This window comes from Symphalangus syndactylus, chromosome 2 (assembly GCF_028878055.3).
Source record: "Symphalangus syndactylus isolate Jambi chromosome 2, NHGRI_mSymSyn1-v2.1_pri, whole genome shotgun sequence".
Classification (NCBI taxonomy): domain Eukaryota; kingdom Metazoa; phylum Chordata; class Mammalia; order Primates; family Hylobatidae; genus Symphalangus; species Symphalangus syndactylus.
Genome location: NC_072424.2, coordinates 35,102,379 through 35,111,503, shown reverse-complemented (window position 1 = coordinate 35,111,503; position 9,125 = coordinate 35,102,379). Strand labels below are relative to the sequence as shown.

At 52.4% G+C, this 9,125-nt stretch overlaps 1 protein-coding gene across 1 annotated transcript; it reads right to left on the bottom strand.

The window, feature by feature from the left end:
• Positions 1 to 774: 774 nt before the first annotated feature.
• Positions 775 to 8,035, bottom strand: CALHM3 (calcium homeostasis modulator 3). Its single transcript, XM_055250240.2, has 3 exons — positions 7,024 to 8,035; positions 4,255 to 4,510; positions 775 to 1,675 (listed from the first exon to the last, which is right to left on the bottom strand). Exons 1-3 carry the CDS (start codon positions 7,668 to 7,670, stop codon positions 1,184 to 1,186), a joined length of 1,395 nt encoding a protein of 464 aa, XP_055106215.2. The 5' UTR covers positions 7,671 to 8,035; the 3' UTR covers positions 775 to 1,183.
• Between the last annotated feature and the right edge of the window lie 1,090 nt (positions 8,036 to 9,125).

The window sequence follows — 9,125 nt, the reverse complement described above, 5'->3', positions numbered from 1 at the left end:
AGGGCAGCAGTAGATACCCCTGGGAATGTCTAGGGGAGGGGGTCATCTTAGGAAGGGACCTTGCTGAGCCCAGGGCTCAGGCTAGCGGTGGGGCACGTGGTGCTTGGAAGGTGAGGGAGGAGTGGCCTGCCCCCGCTGCAGGAGAGTGGAAGGCTGAGAGGAACTGCATCTTGAAGGAGGAGGACCCAGGCAGGGCTGCTCGGCTTTGGTTGGCCAGAATTGGTGGAGCCTGCGAAGGTAGCAGCTGGGAGAGTCAGCCCCTTGACATGCAAACACAGAAATATCCCCTCAACAGGAAAATATAAAAGTAGTCATCTGTAATAGCCAGCAAGAGGCACTAACTAGTGGTTTCAAGAGGAACTCAGCTAGCAGAGCTTGCTAGAACTTGTTATGAGAACCTTGGTATAAGCTGCTAGAAACCCCAGAGAATTAAAGACACAAGCCCGGGCATGGTGGCTCACGCCTGTATATCCCAGCACTTTGGGAGGCCGAGGTGGGTCAACCTGAGGGTCAACCTCAGGATCACCTGAGGTCAGGAGTTCGAGACCAGCCTGACCAACATGGTGAAACCCTGTCTCTACTAAAAATACAAAAATTAGCCGGGTGCGCATGCCTGTGGTCTCAGCTACTCGGGAGACTGAGGCAGAAGAATCGCTTGAATCGAGGAAGCAGAGGTTGCAGTGAGCCGAGATCACACCATTGCACTCCAGCCTGGGCGACAGAGCAAAACTTCGTCTCAAATTAAAAAAAAAAAGACAATTACACAAATGAAATTATCGAGGCAGCAGACTAAGGCCATTATTGTTATTTAGAATTGACATCTGGAACCCAGAACCCATGGCAGATTTATTTAGATTCTTGCTACTCAAAGTTTGGTTCACTGACCGAAAGCACATCAGCCTCCAGGAGCTTGTTTAAAATGCAGAATCTCAGACTCGGTCCTGGCTACACTGTCTGAACCTGTATTTAACAAGGCCCTCGGTGAACCGAGTCCACATTAAAGTTTGTGAAGCACACTGGAGGCTACACCCAGAAACTAGGCAGAGATTGGGCTACTTTAAAAAGGAGGCTAACAAGAGTTAGGGTGCCTGCCGTGGGGTCCCCACGGCCTGGAAAGACTCCAGACCTTTGTCAGCGCGGCATTTCACCTGTGAACACTGCCGCTTCAAGCCTGGCCAGGACTCTACACGTCGGTGTGTTGGGACAGCCTCGTGCCCAGTGCCAAGGTAGGGGCGCGGTGGCTAAGGCCACCCCCGCAGAGCCCGGGGGATGCAGCGAGGTCCAGCGGCGGCTTGCTGGAGTACCAGGTACTTAGGAGGCGGTCCACCTGCTCCTGGCTGGAGATTGCGCGCAGGTGGGCCTTCCTACTTCCACTGTCCAGGTCTTCTGGGGGCTCAGGCACTGCAGGGGGCTCGAGGCTCCCGCCTGCATTGTCCCGGCGCAGCCCCCGCGCCTGCAGCTCACTCTGCATGCTGGCGAAGAAGTGCAGCACGCAGCGGTGCGCGAAGTCCCGCGCATGCTCACAGCAGGTCTCGTCGAAGAGCTTCTGCTCCAGGTCCACGTAGTTGCTCCAGTATCTGCGCTGCAGGAAGACTGTCTGGTCGAAGCAGGGCCTCAGGCAGCGGGCCAGGAAGGCCGCGATGATCAGCAGCAGGGTGACGCTCCAGCCGATGGCCTGCAAAGTAAGGAGGCCCGAGGTTAGTTGTGAGTGGGGCTTAATCCTATGCATATGTATTTATGAATATGTATATGAATGTTGCACATTTAATTTGATCATGTCTACATAATAATATTCTTCATTTTCCAATGGATTCAAATACTCCTTAGAGAATTTAACTGCAGTATACCACTCCAAACATCATAATTCATTAATCAGAGTATTGAATGAAATGGGACCAAATAAAATAAATTGAGAAGAATGAACACAAAATCGTGTGATCATCAGATAACATGTCCTCTTTTGTATCCCTGTGTCCTTGTAAATTGGATTAACTCTTAGAGCATCTGCTACTTGAGGAATTGTCCTGTATAGTGTGGCAAAGGTATTCCAAAGTCCCTCATTTTACATTTCCCATCCATCCTTCCTCAAATCTATCCACTTTCCTATTCAGTAATCCGTCCTGCCAACCATCCTTCATCCATTCATCTATCCTCCCTTCCATTCATTCTCTCATCCTTGCATCCATCCACCCATTCAACCATCTCTCCACCTATCCAATCGTCCATCCTTTTGTCTTACTGTAAATCCGTCATCTTCCCATCCAGTCAAGCTCCTATCCTTCCATCTGTCCATCATCCATCCATCTCTTCTCCCATTCATTCATGCTCTCATATGCTCCTCCTTCCTTCCCTCAATCTATGTACTCATCCACCCCCCCATCCAACCATCCATCATCCATCCTCTCATCTTTTTATTTATTTATTTTTATTTTTTGAGATGGAGTCTTGCTCTGTTGCCCTGGCTGGAGCGCAATGGCGTGATTCAGCTCACTGGAACCTCCGCCTCCTGGGTTCAAGCCATTCTCCTGCCTCAGCCTCCCCAGTAGCTGGGATTACAGACGTGCACCACCATGCCCAACAAATTTTTGTATTTTTAGTAGAGACGAGGTTTCACCATGTTGACCAGGCTGGTCTCAAACTCCTGACCTCATGTGATCCACCCGCCTCGGTCTCCCAAAGTGCTGGGATTACAGGTGTGAGCCACCATGCCCGGCCCCCCTCATCTTTTTATCCAGTCCTTTGTCATCCTTGTGTGTGCTTATCTGTCTGTTTTCCCATCTAGGCATCCACTGTGCTATATTTTGTGGGAGGCACTGTGCTAAGAACTAGGGGCTCAGTCGTTGCTCTCACAGAGCTCATACCTTAGTGGAGGAAATAGATGATTAAATAGGCGATGACTGGGTACTTGTCATAGAGAGGGAGTCCAGAGGAGGGACACCCAACCTGACTTTGAGGGCCAAGACTGAAGGCTGGATGACAGTGACACACAATATGAACAGGGGACAGTGTTCCCAGCCAGGAATGAGGACAAACTGAAGTAGTTCTCTAAAGCTGGGGCCCACACCTGGCAGACTCCTCTCTCTCCTCTCTACCTTCCAAAGCCATAGTCTCTTTAAGGCCCAGCTTGAGACCTGACGCAATTGTGTGGACCCGGAGCAGGGAAGTCACGTCTCTAAATCACAGGGACATATTTGAATCCTTATCATTTACAGAAGTGATTTCCACGATTTATAAATCTCTCTCATTTGGCATCTCACAGGACTCCCCCCACATCACCAAATTTAAGGTGAGTATTTTATACACGAGAGCAGAAAACCAAACAACTTGCTAAACTTTACATGACTGATAATTTACAGCTTAGTCAGGGTTCAAACCCCAGTCTCACTGCAAATTCCATGCTCTTTCCACCGAACTAGGGAAAGCCTAGAGTGTTGAAGCTTGCAAGGACCATCAAGATGGAGGAGATCAAGCTCCCCTGTATTTTGCATGATAAACTGAGGTCCAGAGGAGTAGTCCCATGGCCATGGTCACAGTCTGAGCCAGAATCAAGTGCATCCTGCACCCGGGTCCTCCCTCCACCGCACCATTGGCCAGCCCATGAGCCTGTCAGACTCCCCAAGGGGCAGGGGCTGTGTCTTTATTATCTATAACCCTAGTGGTGCTCCGTGTGTAGTGGGTTCACATAAATACTTTTTGGTGGACACAACTCAGTGCTGGGGCTCTAGGAGCAGTGGTGGTGGAATCTGGAGTCTAGGCTGGGGGTAGAGCTGGGGTTTGTCCCTCAGGATAATAGAGTTGGTGCCTTTTGGGAAGATCAGCATCTGGAGAGAGCCTACATTGTTGGAAGGTGGTGAAGAGGAATAATGACACTCCTTCCGATCCCTGCTCTGCCTCTTATAAGCTGTGTGACTTTGGCCTTATGAACTAAACTCTCAGAGCCTGCTTCCTCACCTGGAGAATGGGATGATAATGGTTGTTCCACAGAGTAAATGAAATAATGCATATAAAATGCTCACTGCAGTGCCTGGCACATAAATGCCCAATAAGTGGAGATCAGTATGATTTCTCATGGGTGGGAAGAAGGTGCGCAGTGGGCGCGAGCAAGGCAGAGCAGTGGTCTCCAGCGCTTCCCTGCCTCCTGGGAATGGGCTGAGCCCATCATCTGTCCCTCCTCACCACCCGCCCACCCCACTCCAGAACCAGTGCGGGGGACTGGTGAGGGTGCAAGAGCCGGGGGAGGATCACCCCAGTTACCTGTGACAGGCACCGCAGGTAGCGAGACACTGCCTTCCGAGCAGGGCTATCCCTGACCAGCTCATCCTCCTTGCAGGGAACCTTGGCCAGGAAGAGCTGTACCTGGCTGGGGGTCATGTTGGCAAAGTCCAGAAATTTCTCAGGGTCCACAGAGCTGCTGAAGGCACACACGAAGCACTTCCCGTCAAGGAGGGCCAGCAGGATCCAGACCAGGGGGGCGGCCAGCGCCCTCTGCAGCACAGAGGAGCACATGTACCTGGGAGCAGAGGAAGGAGGGGGGTCACAGGGGGCAGCTGGAAGTCAGCTGCAGCAGGGGAGATGTAAGGATGGACTGCTGGGAAGTTCCAGGCTGGGTTACATCAGACTGCAGCTCCCAGTGTAGAGGTCTCAGCGACAGAGGCAGGGAGGAAGGAGGGCTGGGGCCCCTGGGATCCCCAGGACTGGAGCACTGAGGAGTTGGTATTCCTCTTGCCCTAGGCCTTGCAGCAGGCACTGCTGGTGCCCTGCCCATGCCAGAGGCATCTGTGGCTGCAGTGACTGGTTCTATTCACTTGGAGGGCCTGAGGGCCTCCTACCTCAAGCACCTGCATTGTTCTGCCCCAGGGGCTTTGGAGGATGTTTTGCTCCAGAGAGGGGTAGGCTGGAAGCATTGAAAAGTTAACCCCCAAATCAACCTTCAACCCCAGAGGGATGGGGCCTTGTGGATAAATATCCCAGCTTCTTAAATCCTCAGTGGGACAATTCTGAGCTGTGTTCTATGCATGCCCTTAGGGGGTCCCCTGAAGGATTAAGCCCTAGTTGCCCACTTATTATCACATTCTTTCCAGAGCCTGCTTTTGGAGGAGAGCCTAAGCTAAGACAGCCTTGCCCAGTAACCCTCCAAAATCAGCACCTCTAACACCCCTACCCACAACGCATCCCAGAAGTCCACCCTCTGACCGGCCTCAGGCGCCTTTCCAGATCAACTCTGCCCCTGCCTGTAGTGACCTCAATTGGCTGTTGGCCACAGGACAGGAGCCCAGTGGAGCTGTGCCCACTGGACCCAAGAGGAAAAGGCCAAGGGCACACCCAGTGCCTGTGACCCACCCTGCACAGCTGAATTGCAGGGAGATGTGATCCCTGAGAACATGGAACAGAGGCTGCGGGTGCACCGGATGCAGATGTTGTTTCTGAATTGGATTGTACACAAAACATCTAATGGTGTGTGCCAGGCGTGTGTGTGCGTGGCCTACCCAGTGTGAGCTGTAAATATGTTCTAGGCAGTGGTGGCTTTAGCATTTTCTTTTGTTTTTGTCTTTTTTTGTCTTTTTTGAGAGTCTTGCTCTGTCTCACAGGCTGGAGTGCAGTGGCACGATCTCGGCTCGCTGCAACCTCTGCCTCCCAGGTTCAAGTGATTCTCCTTCCTCAGCCTCCTGAATAGCTGGGACCACAGGTGCTCACCACCATGCCCAGCTAATTTTTTGTATTTTTTAGTAGAGATGGGGTTTTGCCATGTTGGCCAGACTGGTCTCGAACTCCTGACCTCAGGTGATCCACTCGCCTCGACCTCCCAAAGTGCTGGGATTATAGGCGTGAGCCACCGCGCCTGGCCCCCCCCCACCCAATCTCTGGCTCCTTATGCTCCCCCAAGGCTAGCCATAGAAACTAGAATCCATCTTCCCCAAGGTGGGTCATAGAAACCAGAACCCCTTTTCTCCAAAGCTGCCACCATAAAACCTAAAAATATGACTCTAACTTCCCCCCACCTTTCTGTCTAAAAACTGGCCGTAAAGAAACGATCTGACCTACCTAGTTTCATTGTAGGTCATTAGACTCCCTTCTAGAGAGGGTCCTGCCCTGTGTCTGGGAGAAAGGAACGCTGTATAGAGAGGCCAAGAAGAACCTAGATGGCCTTGCTGAGTTTCCCCACTCCGTCTACAATATTAGTTCATCCCTTTTTTTATCCAATTCTATTTCTGTGTGGCTATCCAGACCTTGTTGAACCTAAGCTTAAAAATGAACCATTTCCCCTGTATCTTTAGGTCTTTATTCTGAAGGCTTCTGTGGCACACAAAATGGTAATCAAATAAATTTGTATGCCTTTTCTCTTTTTTTTTTTTTTTTTGAGACGGAGTCTCGCTCTGTCACCCAGGCTGGAGTGCAGTGGCGCGATCTCGGCACACTGCAAGCTCCGCCTCCCGGGTTCACGCCATTCTCCTGCCTCAGCCTCTCCGAGTAGCTGGGACTACAGGCGCCCGCCCGCCACCACGCCCGGCTAATTTTTTTGTATTTTTAGTAGAGACGGAGTTTCACCGTGGTCTCGATCTCCTGACCTTGTGATCCGCCCGCCTCGGCCTCCCAAAGTGCTGGGATTACAAGCGTGAGCTACCGCGCCCGGCCGCCTTTTCTCTTATTAATCTGCCCTTTGTCAGTTGATGTTCAGCAGAACTTCAGAGGGCAAAGAGGAAGTTTTCCCGCAGCCCCTAGAGTGGCCTGGGTAATTGGGAATCCTGTGTCGTTCCTATGTTTACAGCACTGGCCATGGAAAGGTGACAAATGATAGGAACAGAAATATGTTTCCAGAGTGGAAACTGGCAAGTGGCTCTCTATGAGCCGATAGTTCCTAGTTGGGGAAAGGAGAGGGTGCACCTGGCAGTACCTGTAGGGTGGGTGGAGAATCCCCTGATAATGAGGATGGTTGGGGTATGGGGGTGCACTTGGCAGTGCCTGTGGGGTGGTTGGGGAGCCCCTGGCAAAGCCCATGGGTCACTGAGTGGTGTGGGACCGCACCTGATGATGCCTGGGTCCTTCCTCCGGTGTCCTGCGGGCCGGCGCCACTCCTCGACCATCACCACAGACTGCCGGTTGGCGAGGAGGCCACAGAGAAACAGGGCGAGCGGGGGCGTGAGCAGCAGGCCCAGGCCGTAGAGCACATTGTAGCGCGCCAGGCAGGGACAGTTGAAGTCAAAGGAGGAGTACAGCTTGACGGTGACCGCAGCCAGCAGCAGGCAGATGCCATTCATCACCGACTCCGAGCTTGACTGGAAGTGCTGGAAGAGCAAGCGGAATTTATCCATGGCTCCTGCCTGGGTGGGTGGGCAGCCGTCGGGTGGACTCAGTGAGGCTCTGGCCACCTTCTTGGTGTCTGCTGCGCCGGGGATGAGCCTGGGATCTGCAGGAGGTTCTCTCTCTGCTTCCAAGGGCCTGAGGGGCCAAGGAGGAAGCAGTGCGCAGGCCCCAGCCCAGGCTCCCAGGGTCCAGCAGGCACTTAAGGCAGGGACAGGCTCTCTCCACAAAGGCTCCCCTGCCCAGCCCAATGGTCCCTTGGTGCCACTCCCCTCCTCTCTGGGGGAATGAGTCACCCTCTGTGACCAGGCAGCCCAAAGCACCTCTAGGCAAATGGGCCCCGCCCTGTCACTCCATTCCTCCCGGCCCATTTCTCTTTGCTTTAGGGTCTGGATGCTCAGGCTTGACAGCTGTTGGAGCTTCCTTCGGGGGACAGGCAAATTCTGGGTGTGGGCCGGGCGCAGTGGCTCACGCCTGTAATCCCAGCACTTTGGGAGGCCGAGGCGGGCGGATCACTTGAGGTCAGGAGTTCGAGACCAGCCTGACCAACATGGAGAAACACCGTTTCTACTAAAAATACAAAAATTAGCTGGGCGTGGTGGCACATGCCTATAATCCCAACTACTAGGGAGGCTGAGGCAGGAGAATCGCTTGAACCTGGGAGGCAGAGGTTGCGGTGAGCCGAGATCGTGCCATTGCACTCCAGCCTGGGCAACAAGAGTGAAACTCCGTCTCAAAAAAAAAAAAAAAAAATTCTGGGTGTGGTGAGGCAAAGATGCTGAGGGAGCCAAAGTATATTTTCTGGTCTTGATCAAAAGCATGACTTTGAACTTGACTCAGAGGCGTAGTAAAACAACAGCAACAACAACAATGAAATATGACGACTCAGCTCAGCCCAGGGAGATTTCATGTTGGCTTTCAGGCTAGGAGGAGCCAGAAGGGGCACCTATTCCGACTGAAGCCTTCCTGGAAGAGAAGACCCTTGAGAGGAGTCTTCAACCATGTTTCAGCATTTGCCATGAAAGGGGTAGCGGAAGGGGATGGCCTCCCTGGGAGACGTGCTAACCATTGTGCATTGACCACTGGGTGCCCATGAAAGAGGCTGCTCAAGTGCCACGCCCACACTGGCATGGCTTTCCCCCCCGCCCTTCTTCCGTGTGAGGGGCATGCATTTGAAATCACTGCTTCTTCTCCTAACTCTCCGACGTCACTAGGTCTCTCTTTGTGTCTCAGTTCCAGCCTCTCTGAAGGATGACAGCCCAGATGTTTGAGGGACCCCTGAAACCTGCAAAATGAATTTTGTAAAGGTCACTTAGCCCATATTTTAAGTCAAATCATCCCAAATAAGTCTTGCAAATTTCGTGACCATCTGTGTGGTCTGTACTTCTGATGAAGACAGACAGAAACCTGGGTCTTACTTATTATTATTATTATTTTGAGATAGAGTCTTGTTCTGTCACCCAGGCTGGAGTGCAGTGGCACGATCTTGGTTCACTGCAGCCTCTGCCTCCCGGGTTCAAGTGATTCTCCTCCCTCAGCTTCCAAGTAGCTGGGATTACAGGCAGCCACCACCACGCCCAGCTAATTTTTGTATTTTTAGTAGAGACGGGTTTCGCCATGTTGGTCAGGCTGGTCTCGAACTCCTGACCTCAGGTGATTCGGCCGCCTTGGCCTTCTAAAGTGCTGGGATTACAGGCGTGAGTCACTGAGCCCGGCCACTTAGTATTTTTATTTTCCATATTTGTATGTTACTCTGGGTCCTATGAGACAGATTTCCCTGTGTGAGGGAAATGAGGCACTGGAGAAGACGGGGAGAGCCACCAGCA